Here is a 27,552-nt window from a genome sequence, read left to right as displayed (position 1 = left end):
TGTTACTACTTACAAATAACTTGAACTTGTTCCAAATACCTCTGGACAGCATTAGATGCATTTAAAGGCTGCTGTTGAGAGGTTTATAATAACAATATGAATAATCATCATAATTTCGATCAAACTCAAAGTAAGAGATTCATTATCGTCTGCAGTTGGATGAGAAGATTGAGTTTCCTCTGCACATGTGAAGCTAAAGCCAGCAGCTGGGTTCTGCTCAAAGCGTTTCATCCAACTCTCATTTCAGAAAAGTGGATAAAAAAATCATCTTTTGAAAGTGAAAGAATTTGTGAAACCTGAGGCCGGAGTGACGCGAAGCCACTGGCCCTTCTCCGTTAGTTTGTCTTGTTCATTCTGCTCCTGCAAAACAGGAAGTGACGGATCAGTCTCAAGTGGTTTTGATGCGTCATGTTAATGTTGTGCAGCGTCAGCGTGACACGTTTATGGAGATATTTGATATCTACCAGTTTCGTCAGCACTTTATGGACGGAATCATTAATTCCACGTTTCTGCCTCTGATACAGTTTCTCTGTGATCTTTGTACATTCTGACAGAAATATTTCATGTTAGAGCAAAAACGAGTAAAGATTTAGTATTTGTCTCCAATAAAGAAACTTTATAAATGTCTCTGCTCACCAGCGTTTTGGGGATTTGACCAGTTTATTCCACATGAGGACGTGAAATTTCTCAATCAGTATTAACAATCATATCTGCTGAATGTCAGTTGACATGTAAAAGGTAGATGGAATGCATTCAAGTAGCTATTGTCCTATTGACCAATCTTCACATTCACACACAATACGGCACTTGAGGCAGTTTATTGTTCAGGTTCTTGTTGACTGGACGAGTGCTTGAGATACTTCATGAACTAGTGAAACTATCAAATCCTATTAACTTTAGACTTTGGTAATGTAACGTCAGTGTATCAGATCATATGACACAAACATATATATGTATTTCTTTCTGATTTATTCCACCACGTTATGTTTCAACAATACTTCTAAGATCCAACACGTGTGAAACTCTGATCGTTGTGAACCCACTGGTTTTTGTTGTGTGTTGATGTGTGTTGTTGTGAAGGAGAACACGAATCCTCCTGTGACTCAGTTCCACAAAGTGTGAAGCTCTAAGATCAAACTAAATAATATATAACTTCATAAATAGTACAGGCTATTAGATACTGGTCATGTTATCGAACCCTTATGAAAGATTTACAATTTAACCATAAATTTGATTAAAAATAACCTTAAATTAAAAGATAACACAAATATACAGATGGTAAATTTAAACATTAATCCACATCATCTCTGTGATGTTTATTTTATTATATACTTTATATATAAATTGATTGTTCCACGAGATGATTATATAATATATATATTATGTTGGGCCAGAGCCCAGCGGCTGGCCACAAGACACAGGTCAAAGGTTAACAAAGAAAATCTAAACAAAGGCCTGTGTAAATCAAGGCCTTGTGGAACATTCTTATCCACCTGTGAGTACTTTTTCCTGGCAGTTTCGAGAAACCCCAGCAGGTTTCAAGGCCCCCGCAGGAGCACGGAACCCCTGCTGGGTCTGAAGAGCCCAAAAGGGGGGGGGCCACCAGACACTGGAGCCAGAGGAACAAAGGGCTGTTAAACTTTGGGCGGGAAAACATCCTCCTGCAGGCTCAAGAATCTCCCCCTGGTGGTGGGAAAATGTTCTGGGAATGCCTTGGAATCCCCGCTGAGTTCCAAGCCCCGCCCACTCAGATCCATTCCTGACAAATCAATTGGCCGATGTCCTATGACCAACTCCTCAAGGAGGAGGACCTCTCAGGTAATTTAAAAGGGGCTGCTCATCAATAATCGCTGCCCATTCCCGATTCCCTGAAGATAGAGCTGACCTTTCCAGTTAGTTGATCCGGAGGTAATTTTAGGGAGCAATTACAGACGTTTGTTTTATTTCCATTTTCTTTTATTTCTTTATTCAGTCGACGTATAGGACTTTTTGTTATTTTAACTTGAAGAGGCCGCGCACAGGAACTCGCTCGCCGGCCGAGCATCACAGACTTTTCTTTTCACGATCCCCACAGCTGCGCACAGCTGTTAATCCCTGCAGGACAAAGCATCATTCTGTCGCAGAAGAGACGAGGCCGAATTCCGTTCCACGAGCAAGACGAATTCGCTCCATATCCGGTCCCAGCACGAAGCTGCTGCAACAGATGAACCAGCGCTATCCAGCTCGAGCCATGACTTCTTCACCTAATTCCGGGGATTCGCTGACCGCATGTACCCCGAGGAACACAACACGAGATTCACTGGACTTCTGGAAAATCCGCGCCACGCGCAAGCAACACCGCGAAGGTCACAGTAAGAGGCTTTATTGTCTGGGCAGAGACTAGTTTAAATACTTAGCGTGTCATGTTTATTTGAGTGTTTGTTTGTAGATCACTGATCTGGTTTTAAGCCGTGTAACACGAGGGAACGATGCGTCACTTCCGGCTCCTTGTTTACATTGTCGAATGTTTTAAAGTGCCTCGCGCCGTGACAGAGAGCCTCCGGCAGCACTGTTATCGTCCGACTAAGTTTACAGAGACCTAACCTGTTAAAAGATCGGTTTACTATTCTTAATTACTAGCTTTATAATTTGTAATTATTTTTAATAAATAATATCTATTTTAATAATCATTTCTCATGATTATTAATAATGAGCCAACGTCAAATCTACTACTACTATTGCACAACAATTACATACTCTATAATAGTATGCCATTTCAAACAATGTAAAGCCTGACTGATCATAAGAAACCTACTTTACATTGTTTGTTTTTAATTTCAGCAATTTTTAAATGTTGGGGGGGGGGGGTGTTTCAAAACATGAGTGAATATTATATATATATATATATTAGTTTATATTTTTACTATATTTACCACCATAATGTGAGAACATTTCCTAACAGATGTGTTCTTGGCAGTATGTTCCAGCCTCTGCCGCTGGTAGCAGAACGAGGGATGGACGCTGACCGAGCCGATGGAGGAGGGCGCCCCCCTGAGGTGGAGGATGAGTTTGCGTGTGCAGGGATGCTGCGGGGGTCTCTCACCTCGCTGCACCGCACCGTGGAGCGGATCTTCACCGTGACCTTTGGGATCGGGGCAGACGACTTGCCCCCCCGGGCTCCAGATGTGTGAACTAGTTTCTGACCCCTGATCAGTAAAAGGTGAAGTTGTGTTGTTGTTGCTGTTGGTGCGAGTCTCCAGTTCACTGAGAGACCAGGCAGGGTTCGGGGGGAAGTGACTCATTCAGATGAATTGATTAAAGAGACTGAGTTCTGTTATCTGATCAACACACACACACACACACACACACACACACACACTGTGTTCCCTGATCAACACACACACACACACTACACACACCAGTGCTGTAGCTCTGCTGAACAACATTAGGCCTCAAACAACAACACAAAAGTTGACTAAGCTGAATGCACATGTACTTCCTGGTTGCTCCGACTGTTATATACTAGATATCTTTTATTTCCACTTAAGTACATTTAGTGAAGTTCTGTCAAGTGAGACGCAAAGGCTCTGAAGCTCCTCCTTCTGTTTGTCTCGTCTCCTCTGCTCCCGCTAAACAGGAAGAGAAATAAGTGAATCAGGAAGTGAAGGATCAGTCTCAAGTGGTTTTGATGTGTCATGTTAATGTTGTGCAGCGTCAGCGTGACACGTTTGTGGAGATATTTGATATTTACCAGTTTATACAGCACTTCATAGACGGCATCATTAATTCCAGGTTCCTGCCTCTCATACAGTTTCTCTGTGATGTTTGTACATTCTGACAGAAAGATTTCATGTTAGAGCACAAACGAGTAAAGGTTTAGTATTTGTCTGTGTTTGTTAATCCCTAAGTTCCCACCCAAACTAAAACTTCAAAGTGCACGTTAAATATATTGTATTATTTGTGTTATGCTCAGTAGTTTTCCCAGGCTGAATGAAGTGCTCTTCTCACCCAAGGATGAGGGTCTTTGGGTGGAACTGGTCTCCCAGCATTTTTCCATGAGCTCCACCAGTCCCCTCAGCTCCACCTGGTTGCTGAGCTCTTCCAGTGATGGTCGTTGTCCCTTGGGGATCAGGAACACCACAAGGCTGGGTTTTACATCTAGAGTAGGGAGGAGATTATAAAAACAGGTTGTGGAGACTGTGACCTGTTGAGCTTAGATGAAATGTTTTAAGAGTCGACACTTTAATGTAGAATCTAATTTGATAAAAAATCTAATTTAATTTTTGTATTAAAGCTGCATTGACCAAATATTAACAACAGAATAAACACGAATGATGACAAAATCTGCATTTGAGTTCATCCGGATATAGAATCATTTTTTTACTCTAAACTTTGGCACCCCCTTGTGGTAGAATAGAAAGTGTAATTATTAAGGCACATTTTTCATCAAAAGATGAATTTTGAAAGATGTAGAGATTTAAACCCCCCAATTAAATAACTTTGGTCTAATTAGTTTGATTTGTTCAAATAGTAGTTAATATCAAGAATATATGTTTATTCGATTTTGAATGAAATAAGACTGAAAATAGCAGCACGTGGCTCAATGACACACAGAGAATACAAAGGATGAGAGAGAAGCTATGAAACAGCAAATCATCACTTACATGGATATGGTTGTTTCCCTGTGGCGATGGACCACAGCAGGATACCATAGCTGGAACAAAGAGAAGGTTAAAGACCACGATCACCACACATAACACGTCTCCCTTAAAGTTACACAGCAACTAAAATAGTTACTCAAGCCTGGTTCTCGTACCTGTAGATATCAAAGGATCGTGAAGGTTTGTAATTTATGTCAAAAGCCTCCGGTGGCATGTAGCTGATCGTCCCTGCCCCGTCTTCTAAATCCTTCTTGGAAACCTGAGCCTGAGTCTGACTCGGCTTAGAAAGGCCAAAATCTGTGAGCTGGAGAAGAAGGAGCAGTGAGGGACACAAGTAGTATTATTGTCTCGCTCATAACATTAAGTTTCCATAAAAAAACTGCAATACCAGTATCAAGTGAGCCTCACACTCACCTTGACATTGAGATCTGAGTCCAGCAGCACGTTGCTGGGCTTCAGGTCCAGGTGGAGGATTGGAGAGAGGAGGCTGTGGAGGAAGTTTATCCCCAGAGCCACCTGGTGAGCCAGCCTGAAGACCAGTGGTAACTGTTGAACTCTGTCGAAAGTTTTCTGTTCAAAATGAGAGGAATAAAGACAGCTGGGTTCAGCCTCTGATAACGAGTCCACTTGTTTGTTTGTCAACAGGAGTATTTGTGTAATCCTGCTGAAAAGAAAAAGCAACAAACAGACACAAGTGAAAACACAACGTCACAAATGGAAGTAAACACTGGGATCGTCCTGCAGAGCAAGATTCATCCTCGTGGAACCATCACAAGTCCACGTGGAGATGATTCACCAGGTAACAGTGAACTCACGTGATGATCTGACTTAGTAGGACTCGTCCTCTGAACATTAGTACAAATATCATTATGATACTTTCTACTGAGCCACACACACACTGACATGACCTAAGGAGCGTGTTACCTGTAGGGACTCCAGAGATCCGTTCTCCATGTACTTCATGACCAGACCCAGCTGGGCTGAGAGTCCAGAGTTCGGCGTTCGACCATTGAAGACGCCGAGGACCGGCATAACATAGTCGCTGCTTCCTTGACGCATCATTTCGACCTGCCGCAGCAAAGATGAACTGGTCCTGTGTGTGTGTGTGTGTGTGAGGGTGTGTGACACGTCAGTAAATCTCAATTTCTTTTACTTGCAGAAAACCGAAATCTTCGGTAGCTCACCCGTCATAGTTATGAAGCAGCTTAATGGCCACGTTGTAGCACCACCGCTTATGCCAGGCTTGGAAGATTTCTCCAAATCCCCCATCGCCGATCCAAACCCAGTTACTGAATCTGTAGTCTTCCATCATCACTGGAGCTGGAAGAGACCTGTTCATTGGAAGAGGAACTCCTTCAAGGTCCATTGTAATTTTGTAGAATTTATTGGAAAGGAGGTAACACCGAGAGAAGCAGGTCATTTAAATAATTTCCACTCGATTAAAACCAGAGTTAATCTCCAATAAGGAGCTGAGCTGAATGACAGTTGACATGTAAATGGTAGATGGAATGGATTCAAGAGCTCTTTTCTAGTCCTATTGACCAATCTTCATATTCACACACAATACGGCCCTTGAGGCAGTTTATTGTTCAGGTTCTTGCAGACGAGTGCTTGAGATACTTCATGAACCAGGGAAATTATCAAATCCTGTTAACTTTAGACTTTGGTAATGTAATGTCAATGTATCAGATCATGTGATACAAACCTATATATGTATTTCTTTATTGGATAATTGGATTATTATATCTCGATAACTTCATTCTTTCTGTTAATAAAAGGAAAAGAACTTAGTTAACTAAAAGTGGCCCATGGAAACTTCCTCGAGCTGATGCCTAGCGAAGCTGTGAACGACAATCTAAAACCTAAGAACCTTAAAGAACAGGAAATCCTTAAGTTCAAGACCCTGAACCAGAAAATATTGGACATTTTTTGGTTGATGTTTGTCTTAAATAACTAAATGTAATATTTGTCATTGAGAATCTCTTTTAAAAATCCTTTCTTTAACTCAGAAGTGAACCTCCTCACCTGTTCTTCCTGCTTCCTGGATGCGGTGATGGGGAGTTGACAGGAGATGGCGCTGTTGGGAGTCGCTTCCTCTCTGAAGGCTCCTTGTTGATGTACAGGGTGTTTTCGTTGCCGCAGTGGATGTGAAAACAACAAACGAACCAAATTAGTTCAAAGTAGAGAAGAGATAAGACTAAAACTGTGACCAGGCTTTAAACGGACAGCTGAAAATGTCTAATACCGATCAAAATATATTAGTATTTCATCCTCATTTCTGTAATTCTTCCTGGATATTCAAACATTTTCACAAATATAATGATCTTTATGATCATACATGTTTTGCGTAGTAATGTTCTGAATAAAGTGTGTGAAAGCACGATATAGAGGACGTAGGGTAACTTCTCTTCTGTGATTGGTTATTCATTCTCTGTTGCATGTGATTAATGTTAAATGTGTGTTTCTTAAGTTTAGAGACATTAAGGTAATTTCTTACATCTACCCAGAACGGTTGTGGGGGATTCTTTAAATCCCTCAGGGGATTCTTAGCTGCACCGGCCTGACGTGACCTCGTGGTGGAAGGAGGCGCCAGCGATTCACCGATGGGCCGAACAGAGGAAGCTTTGGGTTTATGGTCGTCTGTGGACGAGCGGGTCATGTCAACATCACACATGCTTGCTTGTCGGGATGCCGGCGGTTCTGAGAGGGAACACACAAATGTTAAAAGCTGAAGCTGTGGTAGATGATTTGTTTCTCTTGATCATGACCTCAAAGTAAAGTTCCTCATCCAGCTCCAACTTCCTGTTTACCTTTGACCCTTTGATTTGAGATCCTCCCAGGGACCACTTCCTGCAACAGAAGGAAGTAAAGGTTCTGTTTGTGAGTTGTTTACAATGAACCACTCAACCATTAAACACTAAAACGACCAGTTGCATATACATGCTCATCCCTTAATGAGATGTTTGCTACTGATAATCGAAACTCAGCCGACGGTAACGTCCATGAACTTGTGTTTTAAAAGACACACAGAGAAAAAAACTACTGCAAATCAAAACATAGAAAATACATATTTAAAAGAACACCGATTCTCATCAAAGTATCACATAAGCACTATAACAATACTAAGAAAGGAAAAGTAATTAATTTGAACGTTTACTAGCAAAATACAATCAAAGAATCAGAAGTAAAAATCCTTGTTTTGCAAAAAATGTTATATGCAGCGTGATATGTATATTATAGTATGACATAAATTAAATATATGTGCAAATTTATGTATGCTATATTTACAAGTGAATTGATATACTATGTATTTTGATACATATAATATGATATACTGTACATAATTATCTAAATGATATATACAATATATAAAATAAGATATAAGTCATCATTAGATTGTTGATGTGTGTATATACATATATAATTTAAATTACTATATAAATTCTGTCGCTGATTGACCCTGACACAAACTCAATATGGTTCAGCAGGAAGTGATGCATGTAATATTTCGCTGAAGCAGCAAAAAAACACGTCCTTATGAAACCCAACAGTATAAACATTAAATAAGAGACCAGTGAGTCACATGAGTTATAAGAAATAAAGTAATTTCATCCAGTAAGGAACCGAACGATGCAGCGAGGGTCTGAACTCTGATCATATCTAATATCTCTTTATATTGTTTCTCACCTGAACGGGCGGAAGAGGTCCCGTCTTCATGTGAAGACGGGACCTCTTCTTGATACTTGAATCTCGAATCTCATGATTCTTCATCGCTTCAACTCTGGGAGACACTGGAAGGAAAGGACGGATTCAGAGAGGTTTATAATAACAAAATGAGTAATGATCATAATTTTTATCAAACTCAAAGTAAGAGATTCATTATCGTCTGCAGTTGGATGAGAAGATTGAGTTTCCTCTGCACATGTGCAGCTAAAGCCAGCAGCTGGGTTCTGCTCAAAGTGTTTCATCCAACTCTCGTTTCAGAAAAGTGGATGAAAAATCATCTGTTGAAACTGAAATAATTTGTGAAACCTGAGGCTGGAGTGACGTGAAGGCTCTGAAGCTTCTCCGTCATTTTCTCTTGTTCCTTCTGCTCCTGCAAAACAGGAAGTGACGGATCAGTCTCAAGTGGTTCTGATGTGTCATGTTAATGTTGTGCAGCGTCAGCGTGACACGTTTGTGGAGATATTTGATATTTACCAGTTTCTTCAGCACTTCATGGACGGAATCATTAATTCCACGTTTCTGCCTCTCATACAGTTTCTCTGTGATCTTTGTACAATCTGCCAGAAAGATTTCATGTTAGAGCACAAACGTACGGTGGCCCTGAGAGCTCAACGAAAAGCAACTTAAGAAAACACATACAAGTTGACAAAACACAAGCAAAGTAAGAAAACATCTTCATAAATTTCACAACACAACACAACACATTACAGAAATGCACAGCAAATACAAAAAGTGCACAGCAAATACAAAAAGTGCGCAGCAAATACACAAACACGCAGCACCGCGCTGCAAATAGAGAAACGCGCTGCAAATAGAGGAGAAACGACAATGGAAGTGTTTCCTGAGGACAGCTAAAAGTGATGGACACTGCTGCCACAGGAGACACAAAACCGTCCAATACATCATACAAATTCGGTTCCGCAAAGGGGTCGGCCACCCGCGGCTCCTCAGCCCCTCTGCAGTGGCTGTGTGTGTGCGTGTGTGTGTGTGTGTGTGTGTGTGTGTGTGTGTGTGTGTGTGTGTGTGTGTGTGTGTATGTGTGTGTTTAGCTGCGCACCGGGGCCCGGACCCCGCCCCCTCGCTCGGAGAGAGCCACAGTGAGCTCTGAGCTCTGAAGATGGTCCGATCTAGAGACATGCCGTCTTCTCCTGTTAAACGGAATAAACAGCGCTAACAAGCAAGCCCCTGTTTGTGAGGCCATGTATTGTCCATAGTGTGCAGGGGGAGGAAACCTTTAATATCAGAAGAGACATTTTGCCCCCTCTTCTGAGCGAGTGGTCGGGGTCGCTACACACACACAGACGCACACACACACAGTGAGGCTGAAGAGCCGCATGCGGCTCCAGAGCCGCGGGTTTCCGACCCCTTTGTGGAACCGAATTTGTATGAGGCAGCAGTGTCCATCACTTTTAGCTGTCCTCTGGAAACACTGCCATTGTCGTTTCTCCTCTATTTGCAGCGCGTTTCTCTATTTGCAGCGCGGTGCTGCGCACTTTTTGTATTTGCTGCGAACTTCTGTAATGTGTTGTGTTGTGAAATTGATGAAGATGTTTTCTTACTTTGCTTGTGTTTTGTCAACTTGCATGTATTTTCTTAAGTTGCTGTTCGTTGAGCTCTCAGGGCCACCATACAAACGAGTAAAGGATTAGTATTTGTCTGTGTTTGTTAATCCCCAAGTTCCCACCAAAACTAAAATGTCAAAGTGCACGTTAAATGTATTGTATTATTTGTGTTATGCTCAGTAGTTTTCCCAGGCTAAATGAAGTGCTCTTCTCACCCAAGGATGAGGGTCTTAGGGTGGAACTGGTCTCCCAGCATTTTTCCATGAGCTCCACCAGTCCCCTCAGCTCCACCTGGTTGCTGAGCTCTTCCAGTGATGGTCGTTGTCCCTTGGGGATCAGGAACACCACAAGGCTGGGTTGTACATCTAGAGTAGGGAGGAGATTATAAAAACAGGCTGTGGAGACTGTGACCTGTTGAGCTTAGATGAAATGTTTTAAGAGTCGACACTTTAATGTACAATGTAATTTGATAAAAAATCTACTTTAATTATAGTATTAAAGCTGCATTGTCAAAATATTAACAACAGAATAAACACGACTAATAGACCAGATGACAAAATCTGTATTTGAGTTCATCCGGATATAGAATCATTTTTTTACTCTAAACTTTGGCACCCCCTTGTGGTAGAATAGAAAGTGTAATTATTAAGGCACATTTTTCATCAAAAGATGAATTTTGAAAGATTTAAACCCCCCAATTAAATAACTTTGGTCTAATTAGTTTGATTTGTTCAAATAGTAGTTAATATCAAGAATATATGTGTATTAGATTTTGAATAAGACTGAAAATAGCAGCATGTGGCTCAATGACACACAGAGAATACAAAGGATGAGAGAGAAGCTATGAAACAGCAAATCATCACTAACGTGGATATGGTTGTTTCCCTGTGGCGATGGACCACAGCAGGATACCATAGCTGGAACAAAGAGAAGGTTAAAGACCACGATCACCACACATAACACGTCTCCCTTAAAGTTACACAACAACTAAAATAGTTATTCAAGCCTGGTTCTCGTACCTGTAGATATCAAAGGATCGTGAATGTTTGTAATTTATGTCAAAAGCCTCCGGTGGCATGTAGCTGATCGTCCCTGCCCCGTCTTCTAAATCCTTCTTGGAAACCTGAGCCTGAGTCTGACTAGGCTTAGAAAGGCCAAAATCTGTGAGCTGGAGAAGAAGGAGCAGTGAGGCAGTTAGACACAATTAGCGTTATTGTCTCGCTCAGATCATTAAGTCTCCATAAAAAACATGCCATAACAGTATCAAGTGAACCTCGCACTCACCTTGACATTGAGATACGAGTCCAGCAGCACGTTGCTGGGCTTCAGGTCACGATGGAGGATTGGAGAGAGGAGGCTGTGGAGGAAGTTTATCCCCAGAGCCACCTGGTGAGCCAGCCTGAAGACCAGTGGTAACGGAGGAACTCCGTCTAAAGTTTTCTGTTCACAAAATGTGAGGAATAAGGACAGCTGGGATCACATTATGTTTTTCAGCTACTGTATAGATAAAGATGGAGGATGATCTTAGTTCAGCCTCTGATAACGAGTCCACTTGTTTGTTCGTCAACAGGATTAAGCAAAACTTCCGTTTAGGAGTATTTGTGTAATCCTGCTGAAAAGAAAAAGCAACAAACAGACACAAGATTCATCCTCGTGGAACCATCACAAGTCATGTGGAGATGATTCACCAGGTAACAGTGAACTCACGTGATGATCTGACTTAGTAGGACTCGTCCTCTGAACATTAGTACCAAATATCATTATGATAGTTTCTACTGAGCCACACACACACTGACATGACTGAAGGAGTGTGTTACCTGTAGGGACTCCAGAGATCCTTTCTCCATGTACTTCATGACCAGACCCAGCTGGGCTGAGGGTCCAGAGTTCTGGGGTCGACCCCTGAAGATGCCAAGGACCGGCATAACATAGTCGCTGCTTCCTTGAAGCATCATTTCGACCTCCCGCAGCAAAGATAAACTGGTCCTGTGTGTGTGTGTGTGTGTGAGTGTGTGACACGTCAGTAAATCTCACTTATTGTCACTTGCAGAAAACCGAAATCTTTGGTAGCTTCTCACCCGTCATCGTTATGAAGCAGCTTAATGGCCACGTCTAGGCACCACCCCTGATGCCTGGCTTTGTAGATTTCTCCAAACCCCCCGGCGCCGATCGAAACCCAGTTTGTGAGGATCGAGTCTTCTATCATCACTGGAGCTGGCAGAGCCATGTTCACTGGAAGAGGAACTCCTTCAGGGTCCATTGTAATTCTTTAGAATTTGTTGGAAAGGAGGTAACACCGAGGGAAGAAGGTAATTTAAATCATTTCCACTCGATTAAAACCAGAGTTTATCTCCGATAAGGAAACTTTATAAATGTCGCTGCTCACTAGTGTTTGGGGGATTTGACAGTTTATTCCACATGAGGACGTGAAATTTCTTATTTGCTGAATGACAGTTGACATGTAAATGGTAGATGGAATGAATTCAAGAGCTCTTTTCTTGTCCTATCGACCAATCTTCATATTCACACACAATACGGCCCTTGAGGCAGTTTATTGTTCAGGTTCTTGTTGACTGGACGAGTTCTTGAGATACTTCATGAACCAGTGAAATTATCAAATCCTGTTAACTTTAGACTTTGGTAACGTAATGTCAATGTATCAGATCATGTGACACAAACATATATATGTATTTCTTTATTGGATTATTTCTGAATAACTTCATTCTCTCTGTTAATAAAAGGAAAAGAACTTAGTTAACTAAAAGAGGTTCATGGAAACTTCCTCGAGCTGATGCCTAACAAAGCTGTGAACAACAATATAAAACCTAAAAACTGCAGAGAACAGGAAATCCTTAAGTTCTAGACCCTGAACAAGAAAATATTTTGCATTTTTTGGTTGATTATTGACTTAAATAACTAAATGTAATATTTGTCGTTGAGAATCTCTTTTAAAAATCCTTTCTTTAACTTGTCTCCCCCCAAAATCTGTCATATTCTAACCCTAACCCTTTCTGTCAGTTCATTTCAGGAAGTAAATAGAATCGAGTCACAATTCATGGTGTCATGGTGAAAAACATAATTTCTCCTGTTTGTTCCGACTCTTTAATCAACATTGGGGGGGAAGAAAGGATGAAGTGACCTTTAGGTTCTTCTTCTGAGGCCCGTTTCTAAACGTTGTGTTTCTACAAGCGGCTGCATTCACACGCACACTCACAGATTTCACAGGAACCAACATGTTGTTCAGGTTACTGAAGGTGGAATGAATACCAGTAACTCCTGTTCAACCACTCGAAGCGTTCACAAATACTTTCAGTTGTTTCATTGAATGTTAATATGATGTAACATCACAGACGAAGCTACCTGCCTTTTGTCCAGGCCCCGACACTAAAGCTATTTAAACGTTTGGTTTAACCCTAGAACACGAACGTACGATTACTTACAACATCACTAACGTCGGGCACATTTTACCCGATATAATATACCCGATAAAAAACTTTCCATCAAAATATATTAATGTACAACAATACATGGCAATTTGAAGTACTCTTCTTTTATTTTCCCCGATACAACATCGCTTAAAACCAAAAAAAGGTATCATGAGGGGATCCTATAACAAGGATCTAAAATTAGTGAAAAATTTGTTAAAGAGTCGTAAAAGACAAATTCCTAAAATAAAATAATAATAGAACTGGGAACTTGTTCTTCGGTCCAGCTGTTCCTAGGACATGTCCGGTGAAGGCACAATCTCCCTGCATCGTCTTCATCTTCATCGTCATCCGCTTATCCGGGGTCGGGTCGCGGGGGGAGCAGCTCAAGCAGGGGGCCCCAGACTTCCCTTTCCCGGGCCACATTGACCAGCTCTGACGGGGGGATCCCGAGGCGTTCCCAGGCCAGTGTTGAGATATAATCTCTCCACCTAGTCCTGGGTCTTCCCCGAGGTCTCCTCCCCACTGAACGTGCCTGAAAAACCTCCCAAGGAAGGCGCCCAGTGGGCATCCTTACCAGATGCCCGAACCACCTCAGCTGACTCCTTTCTAAGTAAAGGAGCAGCGGCTCTAATCCGAGTTCCTCACGGATGACTGAGCTTCTCACCCTATCCCTAAGGGAGACGCCAGCCACCCTTCTGAGAAAACTCATCTCGGCCGCTTGTACCCGCGATCTCGTCCTTTCGGTCATCACCCAGCCCTCATGACCATAGGTGAGGATAGGAACGAAGATCGACCGGTAGATCGAGATCTTTGCCTTGCGGCTCAGCTCTCTTTTCGTTACAACGGTGCGGTAAAGCGAACGCAATACCGCCCCCGCTGCTCCGATTCTCCGGCCAATCTCACGCTCCATAGTACCCTCACTCGCGAACAAGACCCCGAGGTACTTGAACTCCTTCACTTGGGCTAAGGACTCATTTCCTACCCGGAGTAAGCAATCCATCGGTTTCCTGCTAAGAGTCATGGCCTCAGATTTAGCGGTGCTGATCCTCATCCCAGCCGCTTCACACTCGGCCGCCAGCCGATCCAGTGAGTGCTGAAGGTCACAAGCCGATGATCCAATGAGGACCACATCATCCGCAAAAAGCAGTGACGAGATCCTCAGACCACCGAACTGCAACCCCTCCCCACCACGACTACGCCTCGATATCCTGTCCATGTATATCACAAACAGGATTGGTGACAAGGCGCAGCCCTGGCGGAGACCAGCACCCGCTGAGAACGAAACTGACTGGCTGCCGAGGACCCGAACACAGCTCTCGCTTTGGGAGTACAGTGATTGGATGGCCCTGAGGAGAGACCCCCTTACCCCATACTCCCGCAGCACCTCCCACAGTTTCTCCCGGGGGACCCGGTCATACGCCTTCTCCAGATCCACAAAACACAAGTGGACCGGATGGGCATACTCCCAGGCCCCCTCCAGGATCCTTGCGAGAGTGAAGAGCTGGTCCGTAGTTCCACGTCCGGGGCGAAAACCGCATTGTTCCTCTTCAATCTGAGGTTCGACGATTGGCCGAACCCTCCTTTCCAGCACCTTGGAGTAGACTTTACCAGGGAGGCTGAGAAGTGTGATACCCCGATAGTTGGTACACACTCTCTGGTCCCCCTTTTTGAACAGGGGAACCACCACCCCGGTTTGCCACTCCTTTGGCACTGTACCCGACTCCCACGCGATGTTGAATACGCGTGTCAACCATGACAGCCCCTCAACACCCAGAGCCTTTAGCATTTCTGGCTGGATCTCATCAATCCCTGGGGCTTTGCCACTGCGGAGATGTTTGACTACCTCAGTGACCTCCACCAGGGAAATTGACGACGAAACACCATCAACCTCGAGCTCTGCCTCCAACATAGAGGGCGTGTTATTCGGATTCAGGAGTTCCTCAAAGTGTTCCTTCCAACGTCCGACGACCTCCTCAGTTGAGGTCAACAGAGTCCCATCCTTACTGTACACAGCTTGGATGGTTCCCCGTTTCCCCCTCCTGAGGTGCCGGATAGTCTTCCAGAAACACTTTGGTGCCGACCGAAAGTCCTTCTCCATGACCTCTCCGAACTTCTCCCACACCCGCTGCTTAGCCTCCGACACGGCAGCAGCTGCAGCCCTTCGGGCCTGTCGGTACCCTGCAACCGAGTCAGGAGTCCTCCAGGATATCATATCCCGGAAGGCCTCCTTCTTCAATCGGACGGCTTCCCTGACCACCGGTGTCCACCACGGTGTCCGAGGGTTACCGCCCCTTGAGGAGCCTAAGACCCTGAGGCCACAGCTAGCCGCCGCAGCTTCAGCAATGGAGGCTTTGAACACCGCCCACTCCGGCTCAATGTCCCCAACCTCCACAGGAATGCCAGAAAAACTCCGCCGGAGGTGTGAGTTGAAGATACCTAGGACGGGGGCCTCCTCCAGACGTTCCCAGTTCACCCGCACTACTCGTTTGGGCTTACCAGGTCTATCCGGAAATTTCCCCCATTCCCTGATCCAACTCACAACCAGATGGTGGTCGGTTTACAGTTCCGCCCCTCTCTTTACCCGAGTGTCCAAAACATGCGGCCTCAGATCAGATGACACGATCACAAAATCGATCATTGATCTTCGGCCTAGGGTACTCTGGTACCAGGTACACTTATGAGCACCCTTATGTTCGAACATGGTGTTTGTTATGGATAATCCATGACTAGCACAGAAGTCCAATAACAAACGACCGCTCGGGTTCAGATCAGGGAGGCCGTTCCTCCCCACCACGCCTCTCCAGGTATCTCCATCGTTGCCCACGTGGGCATTGAAGTCACCCAGCAGAACTACGGAGTCCCCTACTGGAGCCCCATACAGGACTCCATTCAGGGTCTCCAAGAAGGCCGAGTACTCTGAGCTGCTGTTTGGTGCATACGCACAAACAACAGTCAGAGTTTTCCCCCCTACAACCCTTAGGCGCAGGGAGGCGACCCTCTCGTCTACCGGGGTAAACACCGCGGCGCTCAGCCGGGGATTTATGAGTATCCCCACACCCGCCCGGCGCCTCACGCCCTTGGCAACTCCGGAGAAGAATAGAGTCCAACCCTTATCCAGGAGTACGGTACCAGAGCTGAGACTGTGCGTGGAGGTAAGCCCCACCAGATCTAACTGGTAGCGCTCCACCTCCCTCACAAGCTCCAGTTCCTTTCCCCACAGCGAGGTGACGTTCCACGTCCCCAGAGCCAGCTTCTGCCGCCCGGGTCTGGTCCGTCGAGACCCCTGACCTTCGCTGCCACCCATGTGGCTGCGCACCCGACCCCAACGGGTCTTCCCACAGGTGGTGGGCCCATGAGATGAAGAGAGGGGGGGCGCCACGTAGTTTTTTCGGGCTGTGCCCGACCGGGCTCCGTGGCAAACCCGGCCACCAGGCGCTCGCCATCGAGCCCTCCGTCTGGGCCTAGCTCCAGACGGGGGCCCCGGGCTTCCTCCGGGCTGGGTCCCATCTCCTCTTCCATCGATATTCATTGAGGGTTTTTGAACCATTCTTAACCTGAGACCACTCTGCCATGAGAGACCCTACCAGGAGCACAAGGCTCCAGACAACACAGCCCTCAGGTTCACAGGGACACGCAAACCTCTCCACCACGATAAGGTGACGGTTCCAGGAGAGGCATCCCTGCATCGTTTACAACTTATATCATATTCAACAAATATTTTACCCTCTATCACTAACGTCACCCGAACACCTGCTTATTGAAAAAAAACAGGAATGGGAGCAGGGAAACTAGCCGACCTTCTATGACGTTAGTCAGCAGTCTGAAGCTACCCAAGTCACTCAAAGAGCAGCAACACAATGAAAACCCCATGACCACACTCGCTCGGGTAAAACACACCCGACGTTAGTGTTCTAGGGTTAAAACGTTAAAGAAACAAGACTAATCTAATCTGAACCTTTGATTAAACAGCAGATTCACATTGCTTGTGATAAGTAAAAAAACAATTATTAAAGATAGAAACTACCTCACAGTTTGATTTCCTGCAGACACAACACTGATAAGAATATGAATATGATTTCTTAAGAACAGGGAAAGCACTCACCCTCGTTGTGAAAACCCTCCTGCTCGCCCAGTGACTCTCTCTCTCTCTCAGCAGCAGCTACATGTGAACAGATTAAAGCAGAAGAGAGAGAGAGCGACGCAGATCCATCCCATAACATTCCATAAGGTGTGTGTGTGTGTGGTTTGTCGTGGTGACAACAGCATTTTTGCACATAGTGTAGATATGTCTTATTTTTTTATCACGATAATCTGTCTCTCTATCTGTCTCTACCCCTGTCTGTGTCATCTATCTATCTATCTCTATCTTTATCTTTCTCTCTGTGTGTCTCTATCTCTCTCTTTCTATCTCTCTGTCTCTCTCTCTCTCTCTCTCTCTCTCTCTCTCTCTCTCTCTCTCTCTCTCTCTCTCTCTCTGTGTGTCTGTCTGTCTCTCTCTCTCTCTCTCTCTCTGTGTCTGTCTGTCTCTAGCTCTGTCTCTGTCTCTGTCTCGCTCTCTCTCTCTCTCTCTCTGTCTGTCTCTCTCTCTCTCTCTCTCTCTCTCTCTCTCTCTGTGTGTGTCTGTCTGTCTCTGGCTCTGTCTCTGTCTCTGTCTCTCTCTCTCTCTCTCTCTCTCTCTCTATCTGTCATCTAATCCTTTTTAAAACTCGACTCCTTCTTTACTTGGACATTTCGAGCAGCGCATGAAGTTTAATATTTCGCCAGCAGGGGGCTGAGTCTGTAATGACTGACAGTGGATTTAATAACATGTGATAATCAACAGTAAACGTGTGCAGCACTAATGCAGTGCTCACTTTATTAGGGACACCTGCACCAGTGCGACCCCATGCAACTGTTGTTCTCCACAGTTCAACTAAAGTAAGAAACCAGCAGGACGTCATAAAGCGGAGGGTCGTTCTTCTGTTTGATTTGTGGACAATAGAAACAACAGAGCATTGACAGACAGGAAGTGGAGGTAACATGTCTCTTCCTGTTCGAAAGACAAACTCGCTCCTCGTCTACCAGGAGACTTTCAAATCATGACCTGGCTTTAAATAGACATTATTATATATTATATTATATTTGTTTATCTTTTTTTATCTACAGGGTGATTTCAGAATCTCTTTCATGCTGTAAATATGTGTTAGTGATGTGTGTGACGTGTTTTAGACATTATGTCTTTAAGTCTGTGTCACTGAGTCAAACACAGAGAGACAGAAAACCCCCTTGTGACGTCAGTGGAAATCCCCCCCTCCCCCCATCTCCTGTCTGACACACAATCACTTTTAAAAAAACACTTTAAAAAAAAAAAGCTGGATAATAATCATGTTTATTATCTACACTGATAATTCATGTTCAAATTAAAATAAGGAAACATGGCGGCATTTTTTTATGTTGAACAACTTTTAGTTTGTAGGAAGATTATTGATTATTATGATTGTTGACTCTGTCTGAGTGGGTGTGTGTGAGTGCGCGTGCTTGTGCGTGTGCGTGTTTAGTTTCGGTTTTGTCTCTCCACCGCCGCGGCAGCACCGATGTCCTGGTCCTCCGCCGCCGGCCTCCTGCTCGCCCTCCCCGGGCCCCGGTGACTCCGGCTCCCCCTGGCCGCCTCCGGTGAGCGGTGCTCGGCTGAGATGACGGACGTCGCTCGGTGTCCGTGTTGTTGTTGTCGCGTGAGCGCGGAAGACTGAGGCGGGGATCGACCCCGTCTCCTGCCGGGAGAGAAACGGTGAAGAGCGATCGAGCCTCGACGTAAGAGCAACACACAAAACGAGTTGTTATCACACTTTTCATCCTCGCGAGGCAACACAACTGTGTGTGTCCGTGTCTGTGCTGCACTTCCTGCTCTGATAGTGTTGTTTCTACTGGTTTCTATTTCCTCTATAGTCACACAGATCAGGGTGGAGATAGAGTTACAGCCTCAAACATCTCCACACGAATTATGACATTTCTGATTTATTCCACCACGTTATGTTTCAACAATACTTCTAAGATCCAACACGTGTGAAACTCTGATCGTTGTGAACCCACTGGTTTGTTGTGTGTTGTTGTGTGTTGTTGTGAAGGAGAACTCGAATCCTCCCGTGGCCACAAAGTGTGAAGCTCTGAGATCAAACTAAATAATATATAACTTCATAAATAGTACAGGCTGATAGATACTGTTCATGTTATCGAACCCTTATGAAAGCTAGTTTACAATTTAACCATAAATTTGATTAAAAATAATCCTAAATTAAAAGATAACACGAATATACAGATAGTAAATTTAAACATAAAAGCACATCATCTCTGTGATGTTTATTTTATTATATACTTTATATATAAATTGTTATGGTTCCACGAGATGATTACATAATATATATATTACATACTATATAATAGTATGCCATTTAAAACAATGTAAAGCCTGACTGATCATAAGAAACCTACTTTACATTGTTTGTTTTTAATTTCAGCCATTTTTTAAATGTCGGGGGGGATGTTTCAAAACATGAGTGAATATTATATATATATATTAGTTTATTTTTTTACTATATTTTCCACCAAAGTGTGAGAACATTTCCTAACAGATGTGTTCTTGGCAGTATGTTCCAGCCTCTGCCGCTGGTAGCAGAACGAGGGATGGACGCTGACCGAGCCGATGGAGGAGGGCGCCCCCCCGAGGTGGAGGATGAGTTTGCGTGTGCAGGGATGCTGCGGGGGTCTCTCACCTCGCTGCACCGCACCGTGGAGCGGATCTTCACCGTGACCTTTGGGATCGGGGCGGACGACTTGCCCCATGGCAACAACGGGCAGATTTGGCTCAAACTCCGAGGGCCGAGTCACAACGTGAAAGCTGCCAAAGTAAGAAATGTCTCCGGTTTTATCGTCAATTATGAGTCACAGGTTGAGACCAAAACAATATCCTGCACACGGGGGGGATTCCATCTTGAGCTTTTGATTTCATCTGGAGCCAGTCTGTGATCCTGGTGTGAAGCCGTGGTGCCAATAAACATGCTCGGCCAATCACGGTTCAGTAAATCATGCAATTCACCCTGTTTTTATATCATCAGTTAAAACAATTTAAACCAAACTAGAATGAAAACAACCCAAAATGACAGAAACCATCTTAAACATATTGAATTTGTATTTTGACCCTTCGGTCTGACCCAGGTCCCATCTGCGAACATGGAGGAGGCAGGTTAATGGCCTATACTGCATGTTATTGTTTATTAAAAACCAAGTAGTAGCCTGTGATTGAGGCGTTACTTGTATTTCTGTATTCGTGTGGATCTAGTTTCACTCCTGATGTGTGAACTAGTTTCTGAACCCGGATCAGTAATAGGTGAAGTTGTGTTGTTGCTGTTTGTGTGAGTCTCCAGTTCACTGAGAGAACAGGCAGGGTTCGGGGGGGAAGTGACTCATTCAGATGAATTGATTAAAAAACTTCTGTTGACTTTCCAGCAAATGGTTTAACTGATCATCTGATCAACACACACACACTGTGTTACCTGATCAACACACACACAACACACCAGTGCTGTGGCTCTACTGAACAACATCAGGCCTCAAACAAACAACCCTAACACAACAGTCGAACGAGCTGAATGTACATCCTGTTTGCTCCGAGCTGCGTGGATCCTGATGATTTCCTTTGCATCTCTGTGCTCGTTGTGTGTCTCTCTCGAGTTCCTTGATCGACTTTGCAGCTTATCTGCCAATGAAGATCATGTGATACGGTCAAAAGCTCCGGAAACCAGTGTGCACCATGTGTTTGTGATATCATTCGACAAACTGTGACAATGACAAACTAATATTTTTCCTTCACAAGATTCACTATTTCCATGTTTAACAGCTCAGCCACGATGGTGAAAATGTCTCCCCCTCCTTCTTCTAGTTATTCGTGAAAGGAGTCGTGAACCAGGAGGAGCAGCAGGAGGTGTCCTACCCCGGGGTCCTTCACTGCGTCTTCTGTGGAGCCAGAGGGCTGTTCATGGACTGCCTGATAAAAAGCACCTCTGCACACATTCTGGTGGGTGGGGTGTGTTCCTACCCTTTTTATTTACTTACTGTGATTAGTGGGAGTGCTGGTAGTGGTTTATGAACTATACTGCCACCAGCCACCAGGGGGTGATCAGATGATTTCGTCCTCATGTCCTCCTTTTTATTTCTGTTCTTTTCTTTACATTTGACTCTGATGAACTATCCCCCGTCAGCCACTTGCTGCTTCCTGTGCCTCTCATGACAGATGTAGTATCGATATTAATCTGATATTCTGGGATTATATTTCTGTTATTACGTCAAGAAATTACATTATTAGTCAAGGTCCCTGTTACGTCAGCAGTTATCGCCCTTATGAAGAAACAGATGCTTGTCTCATGTTTGTTTAGGGATTTTTTTATTCATGTTCAGTAACTTCCCTTTTCAGTATTTGCTGCTGGTTACTACGAATACTTTGGAAATACCTCATGAATCTGTTTACTTCTTCATTGTAGGAAATAAGGGAGTTGGTCTCAGCCACTGAAAGACTAATTCTGTTTCCCTCTCATGGAACCAGGTCGGTGCTCCAGGGTTCCTGCTGATATCCGGTCTGGCAGAGCCGGTGGTGCGAGCGTACTCCCTCATCATGGACCTGGTGGATCGATACGAGGGGACACAGTCCAGACGCTGTGAGACGGAGGACAGAGGCTCGGACGAGTCCCTGGATTCACGCCGGGCCTTCAAAGCTGTGGTTGAGCAGTGGGAGGACCGGCACATCCTGGACCTTCTGGTGCTTCCAGGCTCGGTGAAGGAAATCCTGCTGGATCTGGTGAAAGAGTCCGGGCTCGGATCACGCAGGGACTTGTCGGGGACAGGTGGAAACGAGAATGGAAGGGACAGACACTCGGACACTACATACGCACTCCTCGAGCCGACCAGCGCTCCTGAGCGGTCGGTCGAAGGGATGAGTGCAGCTTCGGGAAAAGACTCCTCATCTGCCGGCGCCCGGGGAAGAGCAGAGGGTTCTGAGGAAAGACCACAGCTTTCTCCACAGGAGGTCGGAGAAGAGGAGCAGCCGGAGCAGAGGGACACGTCAGGGACCAAAGAGAGAGAAGGTCTGGGGGAGGAGGACCAACTGGAGCGACAGTTGTCACTGGGAAACAAAGAGTTTATGCTTCTTCTGAAGTTCTTCACAGCCATGGGCTACACGGAGGACGTCGTGAAACGGGTGATCGCCAGAACCGGATTGAAGGAGGCCTCGCAGATACTGGATCTGGTGCAACAGGAGCAGGATCGCAGTGACCAGGAGCAGAGGCCTCAAGGTGTCCCGGACCCAACACATAAAGATGGTGTTACCCTGGATAAGAGCGAGAGGAACCGACCCTGCGAGACAGAGCACAGGGAGGAGGAGGAAACGGCAGCAGGGCTGGATCCGGTGATGAGCAGCACTGGAGAAGCGAGTGGGGCGACAGGAGGCACCACCCACTGTGAGGGACATGGTTCAGAGGACAAGGAGGAAGGACACGAGGAAGACTTTGTCCTCGGAGTGTTGAAGAAAGCTGCAGCCAGCTGTGGGTACACCGAGCAGAACGTGGCTAGATTCTACAACATGTTGCCCGATCGATCCACCCACCAGCTCCTCGTGGAGCTGCAGCGGGAGGGAGTCCGGGGGACGGAGGCCTCCAGCCAGGGTCCCAGGGAGATGGATGATGTGGTGCTGGAGAAGGAGGAGGAGGATGAAGGCTCTGATGATGAAGGACGGGTGGAAGTGCAAATCCCAAATCTGCGTGTTGCAGAACCAGATTTGTTCCCTTGGATCAACAAACCGAGTCCACACGCCTCACAGCCGAAGCAGCACCAGCCTCCAGAGTCACAAGCTCGACTCCCAGTCGTCCTGCCGGAGGTCAAAGGCCCCCCCATGCCCACTTATCCCTCATCTCTCGATCCTCCACCCGCCAATCTACAAACCAACAAACTGTTTGATGAACCCATCTACTGGTCCCCTCCAGCCCCCCCGAAACCAGATCACTCAGCCCACGACAAAGTCTCACACCCGAAGCCCAAGTCCTCCGTCTCTGTAAAACAAGCCTCTCAAGCCCCCCAGCCCCCCCTCTTCACCAGGACGCACAAGTCTCCACCCAGAGCCAAGGAGAGGCGGGGCTTCACGCCGGCTTCCTCCGTGGTGGTGACGGGCGAGCAGCGGTTTCTAGAGGGACTGCAGACCACGTTCGATCTCCAGCTCACAGACCAGCCCGGAGACGCCAAGCTGAGGACGGTGGTCATCGACGGGAGCAACGTGGCAATGAGGTGGGTTGAACAAACTTCACATGTAACCCCCCCCCCCCCCCCCCCCCAGACACACACACACACAGCTTCTTTAAGATGGATAGACGCATCCAGTCTGAATGTGTTTATAGGGTTTATATGGGTTAAAGATTTAGCTTGTGTGGTTCCCATTTTTTCTTTTAGGAAATATATCACAGATTGTTTTGAGATATAAAAGGTATTTAATCCAGGGTTAGAGATGTACACTGAATCCGTCCTGGACTAGAACATCACTCAGTAGATCACAGACCCCCGTTAAATTCAATGGAGCTGCACCAAATCCCAAATATCAGGCCTTTTAGCCATCCAGACCCAGATCCTGGTTCCGACCTCTGATCCAGATCCACACCAAAGCTCACCGGGTTCATCCCTGACACATATTACATCCTCCCATTACATTCCATGAGAATCTGTCCTGACGTGTCTCTGAAACCTCACTAACAAACCTCCGATCCCTTTGAAACCATGGCGTGGTTCTGGTGGTTCTCCTCCGAGCAGTCACGGGCTCAGTCACTTCTTCTCCTGTCGAGGAATCGCTCTGGCTGTGCAGCACTTCTGGGACCGAGGCCACCGGCACATCAGCGCCCTGCTGCCTCAGTGGAGACAGAAGAGCGACCCCAGGATCAAAGGTGACACTTCCTGTTCCCCGTGTTGTGTCATCACCTTCACGTTAACACAATTAAACCTCTTCGAGTTGTTTGCAGCTTTGTATTTACTCCCAGTCAGAGAATCAGTGTTTGCTTTGTGTTTGATTTGTGAGTCACGTGTGCAGGGTGGAAACGAATCAGAGCTGTGAACATGTGATTGTGTGTGTGTGTGTGTTGTGCGTCTCAGAGCAGCACTATCTGACGGAGCTGCAGAAGCTGGGCCTGCTCAGCTACACCCCCTCCCGAGAGGTGCAGGGCAAGAGGATCACCTCGTACGACGACAGGTACGACAACTCGTGACTTAAAAGGTTTACGAGACCTGACGTGTGAGACCTGTGTCAAAGTACAAACTGTTAAATGTTAAACAGCTCTGTGTTGGTGAGGGTAACACAACTTGTACAGCTGATGTGTTAAAGCAACAACAGGTGACTTTTACTGAGCAACAGCGCCCCCTGCAGACACGTGGGGATCAAGTCTGTCGATGAAGTGGTTTTCAATGTTTTGAAATATAAATCAAACACAACTGAACGATGGTTATTACCCATGATCCTCTACTACCTGACCCAGAACAGCTGCTGCTGTCACAAATCCACCAAACTCAATATGATACTTTACAACAACACCCTGTGTCTCTGGTTCTTTGTCTGATTCCTCTCGTCTTCTCGTCTTCTCGTCCTCGTCTCCTCGTCTTCTCGTCCTCGTCTCCTCAGACTCATGCTGCAACTCGCTCAGAAGACGGACGGAGTCATCGTGACCAACGACAACCTGAGGGACCTCTCTGACGAGACGCCCGTGTGGAGGGACATCATCAAGAAGAGGTTTGTCCTCACTGGACTGGATTGTGTTCACATGAACCTCTCACATCTGGCATTTGGCTTTCACCTCTATACATTTTGTTGATTAATCAGCAACTAAAGCTTTAAATCTCATGTTGCCCCCCCCCCTCCAGACTTCTTCAGTACACGTTTGTGGGCGATCACTTCATGGTGCCGGACGACCCCATGGGGAGAGGAGGGCCCCACCTGGACCACTTTCTGCGCTCAGAGCACAGGTAGCAGCACGTGCACACACACAAAGAGAAAAGAGATGTTTCATGGAAAGCTATTGGGTTTCCCACGTCCTGGTGTCTTCAGAGAAGAACCAATCCTGACTGATGATGTGTGAACGTGTTTCTGAATGAAGCTCTGTCTCCTCTCAGGACTCCCGACCCAGGAAACCACTCTTTTGCTGGCGTAGCGTCCAATTTCCCTCCGACCAAACCCCCCCGATCCCAAACAGAGCTGCTGAACTTCCGCGACCGAACGCCGGGCGGCGGCGTGAATCCGGCGAGCAGGGGGGGCCGGGGGAAAGGGAAGTGGCCCGGCAGGGGGAAGGACATGGGGCCCCAGCACAAGCAGCTCGGGGCTGCGGGTCCTGGGCTGATGCTCCAGGCCCACAGGAGTCCCGAGGACACGGCCGACCTGAGGGAGCAGCTCGGTCATGTGTTCCCGGCTCAGGACAACGTGGTGACGCTGGTGCTGCAGCTGCACCCGGCAGAGACGGACATCAACATGCTCTCGGATCTGATCCTGGAGCAGCAGGACTAGAAATCCCTCCTGCTTTTTTGGCGTGAACTCCAGAACTTGTCCTGTTTTGTGTCCTCCACGTACAAAGGAGCTCATTAGTTTGAGTGTTAATGTCGAGGTTTCTTAACCTGAGTTTCCATTTTTCCCATAAGTTTGGTTTTACTTTGTTATTAGCACAGACTCTGCTTTTAAATGACTCGATCAGAGCAAGAGATGAAATCTTTTTCTTCATCTTTGCACAGTGGGAGGAGGCGGAGACACGTCGTCCATCTTTATTTTAAAGTCCACAGCTTCTATTTAATGTCGTGAGCGATGTGTAATGACACCAGCCGTCATCCTCAGGGTTGTCGTGACCGATGTGAGGTCACCGGTGTCCCCGCCTCCTCCGTCTTCTCTGTTATTAACTTCAGCACTTTCTGTTTTGTTTGTCGAGTTTGAGAAAATAATCCAGTGAGACTCGTCTTAACTTCTTAACAGATGCTTTTTATATTCCAAAAATTATTTGTTGTACTGAATTTATTCTTCTATTTTTAATCCTTTCTATGTAAAAACGTTTTGTCAGAGCATCGGGTGTGAGATGAGGGGGAAATACTAAACCAGCGATTATGACATCACTTTTATATCCTAATTTATTTTACAGCAGGTCCAATGAACAGAGGATGAATACGATGTTTTCACTGTGGAAGAGACGGGACTCGTTCTTTTATGTAGAAGAAAACATCGGGTTTGATTTAAACGTTGATTTTCTGACTGTTCAAAATAAATAAAATTGTATATTTTACGTTTTTCTTTGGTTTCCTGAGTCTGCAGATTCCTCATGCGTTAGGCCTGGATTTTCTACATCACTCGAAAACGACCTGTTGTGTTATTTCAGGGGTCTTCAACGTTTTAAGGCTAAGGACCCCCAAACTGGTGGACAGATGGAGCAGGGACCCCCTACTATATATATTAAATAAGATGGTGTTCTATATTAATAAATATGCATCTTGCATACAACACTAAGCTATATAAATAATTCAGAGATTCATGTTAATGTGTAATTAAAGTAATTTAAATGTGTGGAAAGAAAATTGGTTGATAAAAAAAAATGTCAATGACATATTTTGTTTTAATTTTCGAATCAACCAAACGATTTTGCGACCACCCTGCAGTACCTCCGCGGACTCCCTAGGGGTCGCGGACCCCCTGTTGAAGACCTCTGTGTTATTTGATAAATAATGTCGTTAAGAAATATTCTGCTGTTCATGGGTTTCTCCACCAGATGGTGCACTTTACCTTGAGGTGAGAGAAGAGCAACTCAACATGAGTCAATTCCTATTTTACTGATTTCACTTCTTCTATAACAATCTGGTTGGAAACTAGATATTTTAAATGGGAGGAGGAAATCTTTTCAAATTAAAACCTCACCATGAAAACATGGTTTATTTCTTTTAGTTCAGTCAAAACCCCGAGAGGAGAAACTTCTCTCAACTCGTTTCTCTCAGTTTTAGATCAAACTGGTTCAAGCTTCTTTGGATGTTTCTTCGTTTGCTCATTTTGTTTGAACCCTGACTTTACACGTTCCCATATCTGGAAAGTGTTCAGACTGTTGTGATGTCCTGACTTTAGGTCTAGACCTCGAGGAGAATATCTCTTTACTCCCTCACAGAGTCTGTGTCTTT

The 27,552-nt window shown here is 45.4% G+C and overlaps 2 protein-coding genes and 1 long non-coding RNA gene across 7 annotated transcripts in view; 2 read left to right on the top strand and 1 right to left on the bottom strand.

Annotated features, from left to right (window-relative positions):
- Positions 1–17,909, bottom strand: part of LOC128429822 (receptor-interacting serine/threonine-protein kinase 3) — a 28,312-nt gene extending 10,403 nt beyond the window's left edge. Inside the window, exons 1-21 of one of the 5 annotated variants that reach the window (XM_053415649.1) lie at positions 17,459–17,907; positions 12,007–12,195; positions 11,746–11,914; positions 11,213–11,368; positions 10,948–11,096; positions 10,796–10,845; positions 10,144–10,293; positions 8,841–8,923; positions 8,673–8,736; positions 8,328–8,431; positions 7,451–7,490; positions 7,138–7,340; positions 6,666–6,748; positions 5,825–5,971; positions 5,565–5,733; positions 5,055–5,210; positions 4,796–4,944; positions 4,644–4,693; positions 3,988–4,137; positions 3,731–3,813; positions 297–3,608 (exon numbers count right to left, since the gene is read on the bottom strand). In XM_053415649.1, coding sequence (XP_053271624.1) covers positions 3,513–3,608; positions 3,731–3,813; positions 3,988–4,137; positions 4,644–4,693; positions 4,796–4,944; positions 5,055–5,210; positions 5,565–5,733; positions 5,825–5,971; positions 6,666–6,748; positions 7,138–7,340; positions 7,451–7,490; positions 8,328–8,431; positions 8,673–8,736; positions 8,841–8,923; positions 10,144–10,293; positions 10,796–10,845; positions 10,948–11,096; positions 11,213–11,368; positions 11,746–11,914; positions 12,007–12,188 — 2,433 coding nt within the window. In that variant the 5' untranslated portion in view covers positions 12,189–12,195; positions 17,459–17,907 and the 3' untranslated portion in view covers positions 297–3,512. Of the gene's footprint in view, positions 1–39; positions 3,814–3,987; positions 4,138–4,643; positions 4,694–4,795; positions 4,945–5,054; positions 5,211–5,564; positions 5,734–5,824; positions 5,972–6,665; positions 6,749–7,137; positions 7,341–7,450; positions 7,491–8,327; positions 8,432–8,672; positions 8,737–8,840; positions 8,924–10,143; positions 10,294–10,795; positions 10,846–10,947; positions 11,097–11,212; positions 11,369–11,745; positions 11,915–12,006; positions 12,196–17,458 lie in introns of all 5 variants that reach the window. The other 4 variants (XM_053415650.1, XM_053415647.1, XM_053415646.1 and 1 more) reach the window with 4 other exon arrangements.
- On the top strand, positions 2,965–7,912 carry LOC128429823 (uncharacterized). Its single transcript, XR_008333910.1, has 2 exons — positions 2,965–5,439; positions 5,571–7,912. It is a non-coding gene; the product is annotated as an uncharacterized LOC128429823 (long non-coding RNA).
- Positions 17,910–18,987: 1,078 nt separating the features above from the next.
- khnyn (KH and NYN domain containing) lies at positions 18,988–26,672 on the top strand. Its single transcript, XM_053415645.1, has 9 exons — positions 18,988–19,146; positions 19,980–20,238; positions 21,272–21,406; positions 21,932–23,661; positions 24,178–24,308; positions 24,514–24,610; positions 25,037–25,144; positions 25,276–25,377; positions 25,525–26,672. Exons 2-9 carry the CDS (start codon positions 19,981–19,983, stop codon positions 25,910–25,912), a joined length of 2,949 nt encoding a protein of 982 aa, XP_053271620.1. The 5' UTR covers positions 18,988–19,146; position 19,980; the 3' UTR covers positions 25,913–26,672.
- The last annotated feature ends 880 nt before the right edge of the window (positions 26,673–27,552 follow it).

The sequence above is a fragment of the Pleuronectes platessa genome, chromosome 23 (genome assembly GCF_947347685.1).
Source record: "Pleuronectes platessa chromosome 23, fPlePla1.1, whole genome shotgun sequence".
NCBI classification, from domain to species: domain Eukaryota; kingdom Metazoa; phylum Chordata; class Actinopteri; order Pleuronectiformes; family Pleuronectidae; genus Pleuronectes; species Pleuronectes platessa.
This window is presented reverse-complemented; position numbering and strand designations above follow the sequence as displayed.